We start from the raw sequence: 20,011 nt of genomic DNA, 5'->3' as shown, positions 1-20,011 counted from the left end.
AACTCCTGCACTGCTCTGCACTGGTATGTCACCTTTCAATTATTATTATGTGTAACCCCCCTGTTCCCCAGCCAGGAGGAGATGTGTCACACCAGTCTGCCCTCGCGCCTATGCCCGCCCGTTGCCGTCGTACCTGGTCACAAGCTCGTGCCGCCTTCTCAGAGATCAGCTGCATCAGCTATGCCACTAGGCTATTATGAAAGATCGCCGGCACCCGCCTACCGTGTTGGCCGAAGGTGTAGCTGTCAGCAGATCTCCCTGCAGGCAGAATCGGCGTAAACCCCAGCACCTCGATTCCTCGGCCCGTTCCCTATCAGAAGGTCATCAATAACACGCAGTCCGGCTCCAGTTGCCAACCTCCATGAGGGTGCCTACTTTCCATGTTTAAGTCGGCAGCATGACCGCTGGTCGTGCCGCTTCCTCTCCTCCTCCTCGCCTCGTTGGTGGGCTGGTGGCACGTTCGGCGCCTCTTCGGTCAGGCGGTAAGGCCTCCAATATCCTAAATCGACTGGGGCTGCGGGCTGTGAGGAGAACCTGGGTGCCAGCCAGTCGGATTGTGAGCCCCGGACACTCGCCGGCGACTTCCACCGTCTGCATCCTGATCAACCTGCAATCCGTAGGGGCACGCCCCAGAGGGTCCCTAACCCGTCCTGCCCTTGACTTCCTGTCCTGTGCCTGACCCTGACCCTGACCCTGTCTCGGGGCTGCCGTCTTCCGCGACCCTCCAGCTCTCCCTCCGAGGATGAGGATGTTCACCGGACCGCTCGAGGAGAATTCTTCCTCCTGGCTCCCCTCAGCCTCCAGTGGTGTCCCTTGGGGACTTCTGGGGCCGTCCCTTGAGGTTCTGTCATGAGCTCTCTCTCTGCCTGGTAACAGCGCTGATTGAAGTCTGATGGCCTCCACCTGTTCCTGCTCTGCCTCACCCTCGTTTACCTCAGCTGCACTGCATTCACCACTCATCATGCCACTGTATATAAAGCCTTGCTTTTCAGTCCACACTTGTCAGATCGTCTGCAGAGCCGCACCAGTTACCTGCCTGTCTTGGAAAGCGAGCTCTGACTCTTTATATGAACCAGACCATTTCGACTACTTCTTTGATCTCCAGCCCGGTAATCTTGACCTGCCTTCCGTCTCTCTTCTCACGAATACAGCTAGCCTTGACGCTGTACTGCTGCCCACGTTTCAATTGCTGTTGTGTGTGTGTTTCCCAGGACTTCCCGGATCATCCAGCTCCTGCCATTGCTGCTGTTGAGAACACACACGCCAGACTCTTGGAACTCCCGAACCCCTGAAACCCTGTAACCCCCCAACCCTTAAATAAACATTCTAACGTGGCGCTTTTATTCTCGTCCTGTTTGGTGTCTGACAGTTTGAAAAGGTTTTATGGGATGGTCTGGGTCTTAAATGTCATGTGTGACATGTGTTATATTGTCATTACATGTGTATACATTTGTATAGATTTTTCTTTAATTAAAAACTAAATAGTTTTGGTTTATGACCCCTTGTCCTATTTTCACTACATGGGAGATCCCTGCCCCGTTCAACAATTTTTTTTTAAATGTAACTAAGTAACTTTTACTTAAAATACATTTAAATTAGCTATATTACTTTTATGAGTAATTTTCAGATGGGTAATTTTACTTGTGCTTGGTAATATTTAGGTCAAGTGTTGGTACTTTTTACTTGAGTATGATATTTTAGTACTTTTCACCTCTGGTCTTAAACAATGCTGAAAATAAAACTGGGCAGAAAACATAGAGTGGAACAACACAGCCATCATTGTGTAGCCAAAAATTACTAAACAACACAAATATTATTTTGGGAAAAAAATAAACTCTCAGGACAGACAAGTGTCTCACTCCTTTATCTTCTTCCCTCTCTCTCCCCTCTAACTCTCTTCTCCTTCTCTCTACCTCTCCTCTCCTCTCCTCTCCTCTCCCCTCCCCTTCTCTCCCCTCTCCTCCTCCTCTCCTCTCCCTCTCCTCTCCTCTCCTCTCCCTCTCTCCTCTCCTCTCTCTCCCCTCTCCTCTCCTCTCCTCTCTCCTCTCCTCTCCCCTCCTCCTCTCCTCTCCCTGCTCTCTTCTCCCCTCCCCTCTCCTCTTCTCCCCTTCTCTCCTCTCCTCTCCTCTCCTCCTCCTCTCTCCTCTGCTCTCTTCTCCCCTCCCCTCTCCTCTTCTCCCCTTCTCTCCTCTCCTCTCCTCCTCTCCTCTCCCCTCTCCTCTCCTCTCCTCTCCCTCTGCTCTCTCCCCTCCCCTCTCCTCTTCTCCCCTTCTCTCCTCTCCTCTCCTCTCCTCTCTCCCTCCCTCCCTCCTCTCCTCTCCTCCTCCTCTTCTCCCCTCCTCTCTCTCCTCTCCCTCCTCTCCTCTCTCTCCCTCCTCTCCTCTCCTCTCCTCTCTCTCCTCTCTCTCCTCTCCTCTCCTCTCCCCTCCCCTCTCCTCTCCTCTCTCCTCTCCTCTTCTCCCCTCCCCTCTTCTCCCCTTCTCTCCTCTCCTCTCCTCTCTCCCCCCTCTCCTCCCCTCCCCTCCTCTCCTCTCCCTCTCCTCTCCCCTCCCCTCTCCTCTCCCCTCCCCTCCTCCTCCCTCCCTCCTCTCCCTCTCTCTTGTCCCCTTCTCTCCTCTCCTCTCCTCTCTCCTCTCCTCTCCTCTCTCCTCCCCTCCCCTCCTCCTCCTCCTCCTCTCTCCCCTCCTCTCCTCCCTCCTCCTTCTCCCCCTCCCCTCCTCTTCTCCCTTCCTCTCCTCTCCTCCCTCCCCTCCTCTCTCCTCTTCTCCCCTCCTCTCCTCCCCTCCTCTTCTCCCCCTTCCCTCTGCTCTCCTCTCATCATATTGCTCCTTCTGCTCCTGATGTCTGGCTTAGCAGCCCTTAACCTGCGGTTTCCAATTGGACAGTCGATAGCTGTGGGGTAATTATTGATTTATGTATTGCTTTTTATCAGATCTATAGTTGCTGGGCAACGGGGCCTCAATAGTAAACCTTCGATTTGGCCATCAAATATTCATAATACATATATAAGCATGACTTTGTGTGTGTGTGTCTGTCTGTGTGTGTGTGTGTGTATGTGTGTGTGTGTGTGTGTGTGTGTGCAAGCATGTGTATGTACTGTATATCCATGTGCCTGTCTGCATGTAAGTAGGCATACACCTGTTTCTGCATATGTATATGGGTGCATGCACATTAAAAATATCGGTATGTGTTTGTTTGTGTGTGTTTTTTGTAGCATATTGTTTATATCTGTACAGTACAATTATATTCCAGGGTATGGTACAATAGACCAGTGTTTTCTCTCATGTGAAACCATAGTTCAAGCATGATTGTAGCCTTCTGTAGTCTGTCTGCTGTCCCGCTTTAATTATCCTTTTTATCTTCTGTTCAGCATGACACATGATGATGGGTCTATTTCATGGTCAGTTATCCATTTGAGGTATTTGTATAGTTTTTGCTAATTCCTTTAAGCGATACAACATGACGTAGCAAACAACCCTTTTGTCACTTCAGAACGCAGCTTAATGATGTCGTTTGAGGTGTGAGTGGCTGTTAATGGCACGCGGGTGTAACATTCCCTGAACAGCTTAAATGGTGCCGAGACAAGTGGACGAATTCATAAAACAGTACGCAGATTAAATACAGTTAGCTTTAAAAGCAATAATGAAATGTGATTTCAATAGCCTACAATTTTGGGCAAATTGTTAATGATTATCAAGGAGGAAAAAACCCTCAATGTGGATTTTGTCATGTGACACACTTTCCCCGCCCTCATGAAACACCGGTGTGCCGTGGCACACAATTTGGGAAACACTGCAAGAGACTTGCACAATATTGCTGAGGCCAACAGTTTCAATCAATATCAGGGAGTCTAATGGTGATACTATTTAATATAACACAGCAAGATTATGCTGCATACAGGAGGGAGAGAGATGCATTATGCTACAGCACTGTATATACTGTATGTGCAACCCAACTGTATGTGCTGCATCAACAGACCTGCTTCAAAGTGAAGTGAGTCAGTGACAGTGGCAGAGCTTGAGTTTGGAACCAAACTGTTTCATAGGCAGAGACTGTCCCACTGCTTCACCACACTACTAAACAAAAGTGTTCAGCCATATGTGTGTTTAACCAATCTGTTGGAGCAGCCCGTCATTGATCGCCACCTCAGTAAGGTGAATATTAAACTCCATCTGATCTACTCCACCCATGAAAGCAGACACAACCTCACTAAGGCACATCTCTGGCGTGGTAAGAGGTAATGGTAACACTTTCTATGAAGGAAAGTGATATGATAGTGATATTGCATAGCTGTTTATAACTGTGCGCTGTAGGGAGATGTATACATTACTATAACTTTATTACATATACTTATAGCTATAGATATATATAGGACTACAGTAGAAGTCAAAACTCTTTATTCATCACTCTATGCAGACCCACTTCAGAGAGAAGTAGTTATGATGCATCATAAAACTGACAAGTGAGTAGGCAGATCTTGACATTTATAATGCATTATTCAGATTAAAATTATAATCATTCATAATTATTTGTCATAATGCATCATGAAGTTGGTTATGACGACTTGTGAATACATATAGATGGTAATAATGAGCAATACAATACATTATAGACACCTTATAAAACATTATGAATGCATTCATAGGGCGTTATAAATACAACCTTCATAGAAAGTGTTACCAAGGTAATTTCCTGTTCTTTCTGTTCACTTGGTAATAGGTAATTTCCTGTTCTTTCTGTTCACTTGGTAATAGGTCATTTCCTGTTCTTTCTGTTCACTTGGTAATAGGTCATTTCTAGTTATTTCTATTCAACTGGTAACAGCCAGAGCTGTTACTGCTGTCTGCTGAACCAGACAAACGCTGTTTATCCATAATTTATTGGCTGACGAGAACAGGAAACTAAACATTGCACTGTGACCTCAATTCAAAGATTCAAAGACCTCTCTGATGTGGATAAAGTGTGTGAGTTAATGTTTGTGTGTGTGTGTGTGTATGTGTGTGTGTGTGTGTGTGTGTGTGTGTGTGTGTGTGTGTGTGTGTGTGTGTGTGTGTGCGTGTACATTTATCTATGCATGTGTGTATGTGCGAAAGTGTATGTGTGTGTGCGTGTGTGTGTGTGTGTGTATGTGTGTGTGTCTATACAATCATCCATGGAGGTTTGGGGGTGCAGTAAAGATAAGACACACTGCTCTGTGTACATAGTGAAGACAAAACGGTGGAAATCATTCTCTACTTTATGGCCATCCTTTAAATCCCAGTTCCAGACTCGCTAAATCGCTACCCCATAGAAACTGCAGTGAAATGAATAAAAAGAAGATAAACAGACTAAGGCCTACAAATCAAACCCAGAGTGAGCACAGCTGATCTGCTCTAAAACTACAGTATACTGTCAGTTTTAAAATGGCTGCCTGCTGTAGCTTCAAGAAAGTAACTGGCTGTGGCAACCGCAACCATGGTAACTGTTTTCATAGGCTGTTGATGTTGATTATTGCTATTGTTATTGGAGGTGATCAGCCGACCTGTCAGAGGGGTTAATGCTGTTTGCGTAACCTAATACCCAGGTCAAGCACTTCAGTTTGTGGAATTACTGTGCAAACTCAACACTCGTTGGATCTAGGTGTTCACTATGGCAACTTACATTGAAGAGGAGAGAACCTGTCCACCTCCTGACTGTACTGTAATGCTTCTCCTTCAGGTGCTGAGTTGGTTGGAGGTGTGTCCATGTCTGAAGCACTGTGTGTGCGCGCTACTCACAGAGGATTGGTTGGTTTAATCTCTTTGGCATTGGCTGGTTCATCTCTTCAGTGCAGAGCTAATGTTTAGGGTGTGTGTGTGTGTGTGTGTGTGTGTGTGTTTGTGTGTGTGTTCGTTTGTGTGTGTGTGTACTCACAGGTGGCGGGTTTGTTGCAGTTGTGTCCATGTCTGAAGTACTGTGGGTTCTCAATGACAGGGATGCGGGTCATTCCAATCACCACCGCGTCAGGCCCTGCATCTAGCGTGCATGGAGTGATGATGCCATGGTTTACATGATGAAGAGGACTCGCAGAGTCTTCCTCTCCACTGATCACTGCCACTGGACCTACAGAGAGAGAGAGAGAGAGAGAGAGAGAGAGAGAGAGATGTTTTAACATTTCAGTAAATTCAAAAGCAGATTTAACTCAATGGCTGATCAGTCAACTCAGAGAAACATCAGAGATGCTCAGCCCAAGATAGAATTGAGAAATGAGGATTGAGAAATGGAGGTTGTTTGGAGATTGCCCTCGACAGAAGCAGATCCTTCCCTCAGCCTTCCCCCAGATTGTAGTGTTTAATTAGAGCAGACTGCTGGACTAATCACTCATCAGCAGACTCGTGTTTTATTTACCCGCCAGAGACCAACCAGGCCAGCAGACTTTTATTCTTCTCGTTCCAGCCCAATATCATCTAACTGGATGTCCTCAATACTCACTATGACAAAATCTCTCACTCGCTTACTCACTTGCTCACTCAGTCATTCACTCACTCATTTGCTTGCTCATTCACATAGTTTCTATCACTCACATATTCACTCACTCATTCATTTACTGGCTCAATGGCTCATCCATTCACTCACACACTCACTCACAGGGTTCCTACCCTGAGATCAGAACTCCTGGGTGCCATGACAATGTACTGTAGCTGTCAGTGTATAGCCCACAGGCTGCGTCTGAATCAGCACGGGCTATGGAGGCTTCCTCTCCTCTACACACTCACTAACACACTCACTCACTCATTCACTAACTCACTCATTCACTCACTCACTCGCACACGCTGAGTGTATAGCCCACACCCTGGGTCTGTATCAGGCTGTGGAGGCTCTTTAGCCCACAGGCTGCATTTGATTCAGTGCTGGATGTGGAGCCTCTCTCTCCTCCAAACACCCTTGAGAGGGCTGCTGCTCCACTGCCGACAGAGTCACTAGCTCTGGCAATGAGTGGAGAGCACTCACCCTCTCAAAGTCACGCATCCAGCTCATCTAACAAGGGACGACACACACACACACACACACACACACAAACTAGTTCATCTATAGATCCACCCACCCAACATACACATACTGTACACACACACACACACACACACACACACACACACACACACACAACACACACAAACACACACACAAACACACACACATGCACACACACACACACACACACACACACACACACACACACACACACACACACACACACACACACACACACACAGTGTCTGCTTGACGCTAATGTATTGTGACTCTTGATAAGGGGGAGAGGGGGAATGGAGAAACATCCTTATTATGTGCCAAGTGTGAGAAATCAAACTGCCCAGTCTGCAGACTGCCAAGGCTCACATCCCCGCCTGACAGTCTGGGGTCACAGGCCCTGTCGTCCGCCACACCACCCCCATCGGCCAGAGGGGTCACACGTCACCTCACACAGGAAGTGAAAGGTCAAGCTGAGGTGCAGATGAGCAGAGAAGATGACCAAGTAAGCAGAAAGTGCTATCTGATTAGAGATCCATTACACATAGGCACACACACACACACACACACACACACACACATACACAGGCACCCTCTCTCTCTCTCTCTGACAAATACACACACACACACACACACACACACACACAAACATTTCTGATTTGGTCTATTCTGCAGGCTGAGCTCAGCCACAGTGCAGCTACTTCTGATGTACACACACACACACACACACACACTCACTCACATTTGCCTGCCCATACACACTAAAGGGAAGAGCAGTGATGTAAGATGGAAAGAGGCTGTGGGTAAGGTGTGTGTGTGTGTGTGTGTGTGTGTGTGTGTGTGTGTGTGTGTGTGTGTGTGTGTGTGTGTGTAAAGCCTTTAACATGAGCACAAGGACCTACTGTGGTATGAAAACACCCTTTTCATTTCTGTGACAGCCTCCCATACATGCCTCTCCTGAACCGATGTAGGGCCAGCCGTGGCCTACTGGTTAGCGCTTCAGACTTGTAACCGGAGGGTTGCCGGTTCGAACCCCGACCAGTAGGCACAGCTGAAGTGCCCTTGAGAAAGGCACCTAATCCCTCACTGCTCCCCGAGCGCTGCTACTGCAGGCAGCTCACTGCACCGGGAATAGTGTGTGCTTCACCTCACTGTGTGTTCACTGTGTGCTGAATGTGTTTCAATAATTCACGGATTGGGATAAATGCAGAGACCAAATTTCACTCAGGCACATAATCACATTCAATCGCACACAAATGACACACAACACACCCACACAAAGACACGCACCCCCCCACACACACACACAAACACTCATGTGCACTGTGAATACTGTGGAGAGCATTTGATCTTGAATTCATAACACACACACACATGCACACTACATACTACAATCATAACAAACAATAAACATGTAGACCGCCTCATAGATTCCGAAGCCAAGGTCAAGCAGGGCTCCTACTGCAGCAGAGGCTCCTCAGTGAATCCTCCTCCGCTGCATGCTAAGAAGCCTGCATTCACACATACACACATAGACACACACACACACACACACACACACAGAGCACTCTCCTGACCCCAACACTCCAAAATATCTATCCTTTCTTCCCCTCCTTCATACAAATCTGACAGCGGAAACACTGCACTTGTGCTGTGCCCAGTGATGATTTAGCACCTACCCAGGAGGATCCATATTTAAAGTCAAAGTTGAGAGTTAAAGATGACTGGTATTTAGCATATGTTTTCTATGCAAAGCAAAACACACTGACATCGATGGGATTGGGGATCGAACCCGGGCCAACTAATCATCAGGCGGTGACGTTACCCCTGCTCCACACCCGTCACCATTCTTGAACTGCATGGGGACCCTCTGATTCCCACATGACTGTGTGTGGCTTACCTCCTGAACCACAGCAGCCCAGAGCATATAAAAAAGACACGGGTAGGAGGACGAAATTGCAGGAAGAATCTTTCACACATTTATTTTTTTTTATTGGCAATTATCTTGTTTACATCTTAAGACCTTACACACCAACAACCTATCTCAACTGCACCCACCACAGCATGTAAGTAACCACCGGCAAAACAAAGCATGGAAAAAAAAGTGATTGCAATCCTTTCAGTCGCGCGGTTGCCCTCCAGGCTAATATACTGCTGGTAGTGGCTGCCAAATGACCACTCCAGCTAATTGGGTCACTGAAGACCTGTTTCTACCCTGTCTTGATTGGAAAGCTTAGGTCATACCACTGGTCTGAAAAGCTATTATTAAACCAATGATGGTGGACACCACAGGGGTCTGCCTCAGGTCAGGGATCAGAGTGGAGAGGCTCTTTCACTTTCTCTCCTTCCCCTCATCCTCTCTCCTCGTCTTTTCTCTCCTCTAATCTGATCTCCTGTCCTTCAGGACACTCCTCTGTATTCTCAGCAATGTCTCTCTGTCACACACCGCCATTACTGTGGTAAAATGACTCGGGGGATAGAGAGGGGTGTGTGTATGTGTGTGTGTGTGTGTGTGTGTGTGTGTGTGTGTGTGTGTGTTGGGGAGGGTTGACCCAAATCACTGCTTAAATGAGGCTCAAGTAAGGGCTATAGTTTCAGCTGGAAATCTGCCCTTTGATTAGCTGTGGTTGGACTATTTCTATGGTAGAAAATGGGGAAAAGAGAAGAGGGGGAAGAGAGAGAAGAGGGGGACAAGAGAGAAGAGGGGAAGAGAGAGATAGAAGAGGGGGAAGAGAGAGAAGAGGGGGACAAGAGAGAAGAGGGGGAAGAGAGAGATAGAAGAGGGGGAAGAGAAAGAAGAGGGGGACGAGAGAGAAGAGGAGGACAAGCGAAAAGAGGGGGAAGAGAGAGAAGAGGGGGAAGAGAGATAGAAGAGGGAGAAGAGAGAGAAGAGGGGGAAGAGAAAGAAGAGGGAAAGAGAGATAGAAGAGGGGAAGAGAAGGAAAATGGGAAGAGAGAGAAGAGAGGGACAAAAGAGAAGAGGGGGAAGAGAGAGGAGGGGAAGAGAGATAGAAGAGGGGAAGAGAGAGAAAGGGGAGGGAGAGAAGAGGGGAAGAGAGAGAAGAGGGGGAAGAGATAGAAGAGGGGAAGAGAGAAGAGGGGAAGAGAGAGAAGAGGGAAAGAGAGATAGAAGAGGGGGACAAGAGAGAAGAGGGGGAAGGTATGAAGCTATTGGTATGACACATACGCAACTCCCGACCACCAGTGTGTGTTCATCCGTTTTTTTCTGGGACAGGTAAATGTGCAATTTCAAATTTCAGACTTTCATTAACACCCCCCACCCCCACCCCTACACACACACACACACACACACACACACACACACACACACACACACACACACAAAGCACAAAGAAGCTTCATGCCACCATTTCCCTTTCAGTAAACCCTTGCAGTATTCAAAAAGAGGACTCCATTCCATTCAACAGCATGACCTCCCTGAAAGGATTTGACCATGTTACATCCACCTCATCACTCCAAATACATTCTCTAGTATGTGAACATCATTCTGCATGACTGATATCTGACGCCTCCATGGTGCGAGGCCCTTGCGTCCTCCCTGTGTAGAGGGTCTGTACTTTAGATCCAGAGTAAGTCCTTTAATCATGAAAAGGCTTTACACAGGGCCTAATATAACTCTGATAAAGGTCACCAGGAAGAACAGCAAATCTCAGGAAATGTCACCCCCACCCCATTTGGCACCATTTAAAAAAAGGAAATAGTTTCATACAACATGAAGAGGTCGTCTAGATATTTAGAAGGGTTGGCATGCGTTCTGTAAATAGTCGCATACAACATGAAGAGGTCGTTTAGATATTCAGAGAGGTTGGCATGTGCTTGGCGAATGCAGTCGAACCAGAAGAAAACAATAATCACATGTGTCCTCACCCCTGAAGCTGGAACTACTACAAAGACAACTTCTCAGCTGAGAGTTATAGTGAACATTTATACAGCCACACTGCTCTAAATAGTCAACCTGACAAACAGATCAACAGAAAGAGAGAGACAGAGAGAGAGAGAGAGAGAGAGAGAAAAAGAAAGAGAGAAAGAAAGAGCCATACATATCAAGGGCAACTTTTCAAGTTCACTTGTTTTAAGATGCACAGAGAGCTACAACACAATGTAACAGCTACAAACAGAAGGCAGCTACTCATCACTGGAGATAAAAAGCAACAGCATGACACCAACACACACACAAGGGAAATCTCCTCAGTTACACAGACAGCATGCTACACAGATCCCAATCATGCAGCCATCATAGCATCTGTTATTTAACCCAAGTCTAAAATCTTTAAACCGCTAAAGGGTGGGTGTAAGACGGCGTGCCCTGAAAGAGCTTGCTTGAGTGTTAGCCGATCCTTGGGAGGACTGCAGGCAATTGCACTGGAGAGCAATAGTAAAGAAAACACAGCATAATGAGGAGGAATATACGGGAGAGTAAATATGAAAAATGGATGGATTGACATGGACTATTTTATCAAGACAAGAAAGTGCATGTGACTTCATGAACACTCAGATTTGGATGAATGAATTTAAGTGGCTTGACTAAATAATACGGTTGTGCTCCCTGAGACCATTTCACCAGGAAGTTGTGTGTGTGTGTGTGTGTGTGTGTGTGTGTGTGTTTGCAGTTTGCAGTGTTTGGCAGTAGTGTGTACTGTCGAAAGCTGAGTTATCAAGGGTGTGCTGCACGCTCTAAGCTGATTGTTACGTGGCGGATTAAAAAAAAGCACACATATTTTACTGATGAATAACCTGCAGCCCTCGGCTCGCCCTGCTGTGGGGGCCAATTCTGCTGATTGCCTAAAAGGCAGCAGAATTCCAGGGCCTCTTTTCTCGTCCACACAAGAGGAAAGAGCCAATTTAATAATACAGAGAAGTTCGGCAACGAGCCAGCACTCTTCCTGGCAGAGTGGTGGCACAGGGGTGCTTGCGTTTATGTGTGTGTGTGTGTGTGTGTGTGTGTGTGTGTGTGTGTGTGTGTGTGTGCCCATGTGTGTAGAGCCGCGAGGGCAGCCAAGACAGGGGCAGACAGTGGACTGCTGAGACCATCAGTGCTGTGTGTCCATGAGGCACAAGAAGTGTGTGTGTGTGTGTGTGTGTGTGTGTGTGTGTGTGTGTGTGTGTGTGTGTGTGTGTGCGCGTGTGTGTTTCATTTTGATCACAGAAGTACCCAGCAGGCACAGCTAGTCTTTTAAAGAGAACGAGTCAAAACAAACAGCTGAAATAACACTCAAGCAGCATGAACTGGAGTTGACAGCGCTGTTCCAGGCTCTCTCTCTCTCTCTCTCTCACACACACACACACACACACACACACACACACACACACACACACACACACACACACACATTGTGGGGGACATTTCAGAAAGGCTTTCCGTATATTCCACAAGACTGGACCTCCAAGTAGTAGAAGATAACACACTGTAAATGCCATGTGATGCCATTACCCTTCAACCCAGAGGATTTGCATACATCTCTACATATATGCAGGCCAGTACTACCTCTAGTGATCCCTCACCACCAGGAACATGAGGACTAGATGCAGATGGAAATGTTATATAGGAAGTTATGGCCCCCACTGAGGCAACTCTGTTAGGTGATTCCATTTAAGAAGTGGGAGTCCACCAACTCTCTCTCTCTCTCTCTTTCTCCTCTCTGTGACTTTCCTTTTTCATGGTGGCCATTCTCGCTCATGTTCTTTGCAAACCAAGAGCAGTGCTGTTGAATGGGCTTTTGTGAGTCCCTTCTGCCACCTGCCTCTGTATGAGTATCAGCTGAGGACACACACACACACACACACACACACACACACACACACACACACACACAAACATGCACCACACATGCCTTAATATGCTATGGAATCCACTCTGGTGATAACCCACATGTATTTCCTGTTATCTCTGAAGGGAATGCTTGTGGCTCATGCCAGAGTGTGGCGGTATGCTGGGCTGCCTGTGGTGGAGAGATTGGGAAGAGGGGCTAGTGGAGTGTGGCGTCAGACAGTGGACATGCTTGCCTTGCCTGGGTGCCCCTGTGCGACAGCGACCCCCACAAACAGGGCTATTTAAGGACAACACGGCATGACTGTCTATCTGTACACACAGCTGGGGACAAAATGAGAGAGTGAGAGAGAGAGAATGAGAGGAAGACAACATGAGAAAATGAGAGAGGGATAAAGAGAATTGCAATCACCAATCAGAGAGGGTACTCTATACTGCACTGCTCACTAGTACAGCAAACGATGACAGCATAGTTATTGAAAGAGTGGGTGAGTGTGATGAAGGAGAATGGGAGAGAGAGAGAATGTCACAATGATAAAATGAGAGAAGGTGTGTAAAGAATCACAATCACCAATCAGAGCTTGTACACTAGAATGTTCACCAGTTACAGCAAACAGCAACATCTTGTTTATAGCCTGCACTCTAATTATTGTAATAACACTGACAGCATTGTTGAGCATAGGCCAGTACCCTGGACAGCGCCAACTAAAACTGCAAGCCTTTTTTATATGAGCCATGAACCATAACAAACTCATGTAGCAGCAATGATCGGCTGTGGTTTATGGGAACATTAAAGTGTCCGTGTGCAAGTGAAGGCAAAAGGGTACAATCCAGATAAACAGTTACACAAGGTCAATCATTAATCGATCAGATGTGTGTGTACAGTATGTGTGTGTGTGTGTGTGTGTATGTGTGTGTGTATGTGTGTGTGTGTGTGTGTGTGTGTGTGTGTGTGTGTGTGTGTGTGTGTGTGCGTGCGTGTGTGTGTGTGTGTGTACAGTGTGCGCTGTTTTCCATTCATATATGAATGGCATTATGAGTTTATCTTTGGATTATTACAAGCACAAAAGTATGTGCATGGCTGCATTGTGTGTGTGGGCATCTTGGCTGTGTTCCGGGCTGGAGAGGAGCCCATTATCTCCTGTAGGTGGACTTCCATGTTTCCATACTGCCAGCTTCCTATTGTTATTAATATGCTAACCTCAGAGACCATTGACACTACATGCAGGCTATTCACCATATGTGCAACACATACACACACACACACACACACACACGCACACGCACACGCACACGCACATACACACAAACACACACACACACACAGAAACACACACAGAACACACACACACACACACACACACACACATACACACACACACACACACACACACACATACACAAATACATATTATTCCATATGCATTTCTGGAGGTTGTTTTAGTATAGCTAAGAGGCTCCTCTTTCATATTGAGCTTGCTGCCGGCACAAATGCAGATCTGTTGGTTTTGTGTCCAATTTTCACTCTGGTTTATGATGTTGGTGGTTTCCTGGCAAAATAAAACGTTTTTGCACGGAGCACTGCTGGACATTGGAGTGTTTGACTTCAGCACTTACTAGTGCTAACTAGATACTAGTTTATCTTTGTTGCGTTGTGGACATGAAATTCAGACTTAAATTCTGGCCCCAAAACTGAAAATCTGACATCACATTGGGTTGTGAAAGACAAGGTTGTGTGATATGGCTGAACATCTGAGACAGCTGTCAGCTTCCCTCTTTTCTAATAAAGTTATGATTAATTAATTTTTATATACTTTGCTTTTTAAACAAATGTTGTGCCTGCCTGCATGGCAAGGCCTTGAGATGACATGTTTCCCTGTTCTAACCATGTCTAGTTTAAGCCATGTGTGTGTGTGTGTGTGTGTGTGTGTGTGTGTGTGTGTGTGTGTGTGTGTGTGTGTGTGTGTGTGTGTGTGTGTGTGTGTGTGTGTGTGTGTGTGACGGATGTCCTGGTGGCTTATCTTGTCCTCTCTGTTGTTTACGGCCTCAGGGGTAGGTCACAGGGATGCTTGCTAAGCTCAATGCACATGGCCTATGCCTGGGGTGTGAGAGTGTAAGCTTCAATTTGGGAGTGAGCCTGTCCTGCTGATAAAATGGGAGTGAGCCTGTCCTGATGGTGTCATAAAACAAGGCCTTTTGTCACGCACAAGGAAATTATGACATTTTTTCTGCATTACAACAACAACAACATGAACATCAACAACAACAACACATTACATTTACATAGTTTTTTATCTAGGGACCATCTTACATCTTTGAACAAAGAATGACGTTGCAAATGCAACAAATAAATCAATGTAATCAATATTGACACTGTAATTCACTGTTAATAAACCAATGCATCAAAGCATTGATAGAGAGAGAGAGAGAGAGAGAGAGAGAGAGAGAGAGAGAGAGAGAGAGAGAGAAAGCTGAATACACTCATTCACATGAAGGTGAATGAGTTATGACTGCTCTTCATTTCTGCAGCATGCCAGTTGCTAGCACCCCAATCAACAATGCTATTACTGCAACACACACACACACACACACACACACACACACACACACACACACACACACACACACACACGCACGCTTACACCCACACAACAGCACTACAGAGCACTACAGATCCTCCTCCTCAGTGTATTTTGTATTTAATAGATGAAGCTCTATTTCTCCCTCTCCTCCTCTCTCTTTCTCTCTCTCCCTCTATCTCATTAGCATGCTGTGAGAGTCAAGCATTTGGCCCCCTCCCTTGATGCTGCTGGCCCCCCACAGCTCCAACATCAGGAGGGTGTGTGTGTGTGTGTGTGTGTGTGTGTGCAGTCTATCCCACAAAAGTCTCTCTATCCTCCTCCTCCACTGTCTCCTGTTCTGCATTTCTGCTCTCTTATTTAATTGCTTTCTTTCTCTCCTCCTCCCCCTTTACTCTTCCTCTGTCTCCAACCTCCACTCTGCCCTCACTCACATAATGACACAGCACAATGAGACGGAGTTAATGACTCTGGGCTGATGGCTATTGTGTGTGTGTGTGTGTGTGTGTGTGTGTGTGTGTGTGTGTGTGTGTATGTGTGTGTGTGTGTGTGTGTGTGTGTGTGTGTGTGTGTGTCCTGACATCATCCCTGGCCAAGCCATTAGGGGATTGACAAGCAGAGTTATACCTATGTCCATTCCTCATGTTGTAAACAGGTCAAATGCGAAGCATAAAGAAGTTGAAGGTCAGGTGTGTGTGTGTGTATGTCTGTGTGTGTGTGTGTGTGTGTGTGTGTGTGTGTGTGTGTGTGTGTGTGTCTGTGTGTGTGTGTGTGTGTGTGTGTGTGTGTGTGTGTGTGTGTGTGTAGATGTACATGTGTGTGTGTGCATGTACTGTACTGTATGTGTGTGCATGTATATGTGTATGTGTGTGTGTGTGTGTGTGTGTGTGTGTATGTACATGTGTGTGTGTGTGTGTGTGTGTGTGTGTGTGTGTGTGTGTGTGTGTGTATGTCTGTGTGTGTGTGTGTGTGTGTGTGTGTGTGTGTGTGTCTGTGTGTGTGTGTGTGTGTGTGTGTGTGTGTGTGTGTGTGTGTGTGTGTGTGTGTGTGCGCGCGCATGTACATGTGTGTGTGTGCATGTACTGTACTGTATGTGTGTGCATGTATATGTGTATGTGTGTGTGTGTGTGTGTGTGTGTATGTACATGTGTATGTGTGTGTGTGTGTGTGTGTGTGTGTGTGTGTGTGTGTGTGTGTGTGTGTGTGTGTGTGTGTGTGTGTGTGTACATGTGTGTACATGTGTATGTGTGTGAGCACGGTCCCCCTGTCTCCCTCCAGCAGCAGGTTTTAATTAACGACTGACCATGGTGGTCACGGATGGCTGTATTGATGTGTTTGGTTATTACTCTTAGATGGTAAGGTGTGTGGTAGAGGTGGTGGGGGGATCAGAACAGAATCCCTGTAATAGACGTGGCCATGCAGTCCCTAAACACCAGTCATTGATTAATATTATTATATCACAAATTGAAAAAAAACACCTTCTAAACACTAATTTCATTAATGATAAATTTAAATAAAAAAGGCATTTCAAATAGTCCATTATCTTTTCACAAAAAAGCATTAAGCTGGAATCATAGCACAGCAGCCATGTGAAAACAGCTCTATCCCTAAAAACAAGTGTAACAAAATATATCTCAGCAAAACTGGCCATTAAAGTCAACATACTGTATATTTCACTATTGCTCGTGTTTCTGCAGTGTGTGTGTGTGTGTGTGTGTGTGTCCTACCTGAATGGCAGATAGGCAATAGGCTGGCAGAGCAATCAAAGCCAACACTAAAACTGTTCAGACAGGTCAAGATTTTTCATTTCAAAGCCATCAGACGATTAAGATGGACAAGACCTTTCCTCTCTGTACTAGCACATACACACACACACACACACTTCGATACACACTGAAATGATTTCCCCATGTAATTGCTTTGCTGACTGGAATTGACAGAAAAGTATGTAAGTAGGTGTAAGCGTGTGTGTGTGTGTGTGTGTGTGTGTGTGTGTGTGTGTGTGTGTGTGTGTGTGTGTGTGTGTGTATGTGTGTGTGTGTGTGTGTGTGTGTGTGTGTGTGCAAAAGGAATCAGGATAAGATGTGGAGTGATGTCAGTGAAGAGGCAGAAGAGGTGTGCAGAGCAACAGATCAAACAAACAAAATGACTTCTCCATTCCTTACCTGCAGTGTGTGTGTGTGTGTGTGTGTGTGTGTGCGCGCCAAGTTGGGGAAGGAAGGGGAGGGGAGACAGGATAGGGCTGACAACAATGGCTTCTTTTTTATCTAGAAAGAATTGATTTCTCTTCTTGCTAGTACCCTTGTAGACGGACCATTGGGAATATCCCTGTGCATGAGGTGTGCGTGTGCACACACACACACACACACACCATGCATTATAATTACCATCAACAAGTAGCGATGCACCCCCTGACGCGGGAGACCGGGGTTCGGGTCCTGCTCACTGCAACAATTTTGAAGGTGCATTTCTCACAGCTAAACCAAGCTAGATAGAGAGATACAGTATATAGAGAGATAGAAGGTTGGGCTTGTGGAACTATAGGCTACATGGTCCTCGCTTTAGATTGGGGGGCTGCAAAATGTACTACAAATAGGTAAGAAAGGTCTTATAAGCGTATTAGTTATCCACCTCTTTGTCTTATACACCATTAACAAGCATTAACAAGCTGCTTGTTAACACTTACAACTGTTAACAAATATGCTTGTAAGTAACTTAAAAGGCTGCTTATTAACACTTACAAGCTGCATGTTAACAGTTAGTTAATGTTATTAAAGGATAACAACAGTTAACTAACTGTTAGTAATGAATTGTTAACTGCTTATTATGCACTGTTAATACCTAATAAGCACATGTTATTCTAAAGCGTTACCAAAAAAGGGTCACATACAGCAAATATCCCCTCACCATCCGCTATCTGCCTGTGCCCTGAATACACTGTAAAAAATTGCGGCCTCTGTGGACAGCCCAGGCTACAAAAACAACTTGGTCCAGCTTGGACCATAAAAACAAGCACGGAAGGGAAGGGCAGGGAGTAGCGAGCTACCTCTCTGTTTTGTTTGAACGTCAACAGAAGTGATGTTACCCAACATCACTTCGAGCACCTTTAATATATGTCATTATATTCTTGTTTTGCTCTGTGGTCATAACATGTGTTTGTGTATGTGTACACACATTTCTGAGCTCTGTGCTAAAGCCTACTAAGTTTGTCTAAAACAATAAAATAGAGATACTCTCTCAACAGCATCCGTTGCAACAGCAACAAACATAGTGAAGGAAAGAGAAACTTCCTCCTGAGCAAACACTGTTTCTACATCTGCTCTGACATCTGTGTGCACACATCTTTCAGTAAAACCCTCTGGTGAACTGCACACGTGCAGCAAAATACACTGAACGGACTGAACAGAGATCAGAACCAAATCTCTCATCGCTTCCAGGGCATCAGTTTGGCTTTCTCAATTATTTAGCCCTATGGGGTGCACCTGAGCAACAGCAGATGCAACTAAAACTTACAACAGTTGCCTTCAGATTTCAACAGAATCCAATCACAAGCCTCCCATCTGAAATATGCCCTAGAGCCAAGATGAGGGACCTAAAGATGCTGAAAAGGTGACCTGGAGATGCTACAGAAGAGGAGAAGAGGTTGATGATGATTATGTTCATGAGACTAGACTAGTATTACTCAGTGGCGGACCGTCAGGGCCTTCAACTATTTTAAACGAATGAAAAATAATAATAATAATAATAGTGTCTTTAATAACATTTTACTTTACCATTTATTATTCACTTCTTCTTCTCCTTCCCCATCGTTCTTGACTAGGCTAAACATATCCTACCGCTGTCCGCTATATTTGATTGACAGATTGTGTGAACAAATAGTGAGGGTGTGCGATACATTTTTATCCAATCGCATGTCTTCCCTTGTTAAGGCCCGCATCAGGCCTTAACAAGGAATCACTGCATTTTCGGTACCTAAACAACCATTAGAAATCATATGTTTGAATTCGGGTTGATTGATGGCTACATCTGACTGATTAGCCAATCAAATCGACCTATTATGGCGAGGAAGGCAGGTCTGACTGCAGTTGGGCCTGCAATGTTCGAAAAGAATACCCGGAACCGTTCATCACGAATTTTGGCGCTATCTATTTGACTTGAGGAACTTCGTGAGCATCTTCCGTCAGTCAGACTGACATTCACTGGAAAAGTACATGTCACACTGACATGGCAATGGTTATAGCTATGGACAGTATATTGACCTTTTTTGTTTAAAAACATATACCTGTATATTGATAAGCCTTCATTAAGCAAAATGGTATCATGTAACGTTACAGTTTCAACTGGACTACATGTTAGCAAGATGCACATAATGCCAGCTAGCTCTGCACGTAGCTGGTCAGTAGCCTATGCAGGAATTGGTAAGTTTTGTTTCATGTTTATTTGATAATATAGACTTGTAATACTTGCTTGTAATCTGGCCCTTTTCTATATAGAAAGTGTTTTTGTGCTGCTTGCAAACCACAGTGCTTGGTTACTAGATTGTATGCTAGCTTGAAGTTGTGTGTGAGTTGATGTGGCTTTGGTAAAGCTATCTGGAGCGGCATCTATGTGAAAATTGTAATTTGCCTTGGTTTCCTGCCCTGCTAGTTAGTCTGGC

General features: G+C 45.7%; 1 protein-coding gene across 2 annotated transcripts in view; it reads right to left on the bottom strand.

The window, feature by feature from the left end:
- Positions 1–20,011, bottom strand: part of ntrk3a (neurotrophic tyrosine kinase, receptor, type 3a) — a 201,052-nt gene that overhangs the window by 54,380 nt on the left and 126,661 nt on the right. For both annotated transcript variants that reach the window (XM_048257512.1, XM_048257514.1), the window contains exon 12: positions 5,893–6,081. In XM_048257512.1, coding sequence (XP_048113469.1) covers positions 5,893–6,081 — 189 coding nt within the window. The remainder of the gene's footprint in view (positions 1–5,892; positions 6,082–20,011) is intronic.

The sequence above is a fragment of the Alosa alosa genome, chromosome 11, assembly GCF_017589495.1.
Source record: "Alosa alosa isolate M-15738 ecotype Scorff River chromosome 11, AALO_Geno_1.1, whole genome shotgun sequence".
Classification (NCBI taxonomy): Eukaryota; Metazoa; Chordata; class Actinopteri; order Clupeiformes; family Clupeidae; genus Alosa; species Alosa alosa.
The sequence above is the reverse complement of the archived record's forward strand: the minus strand, read 5'-3'. Positions and strand labels throughout refer to the sequence as shown.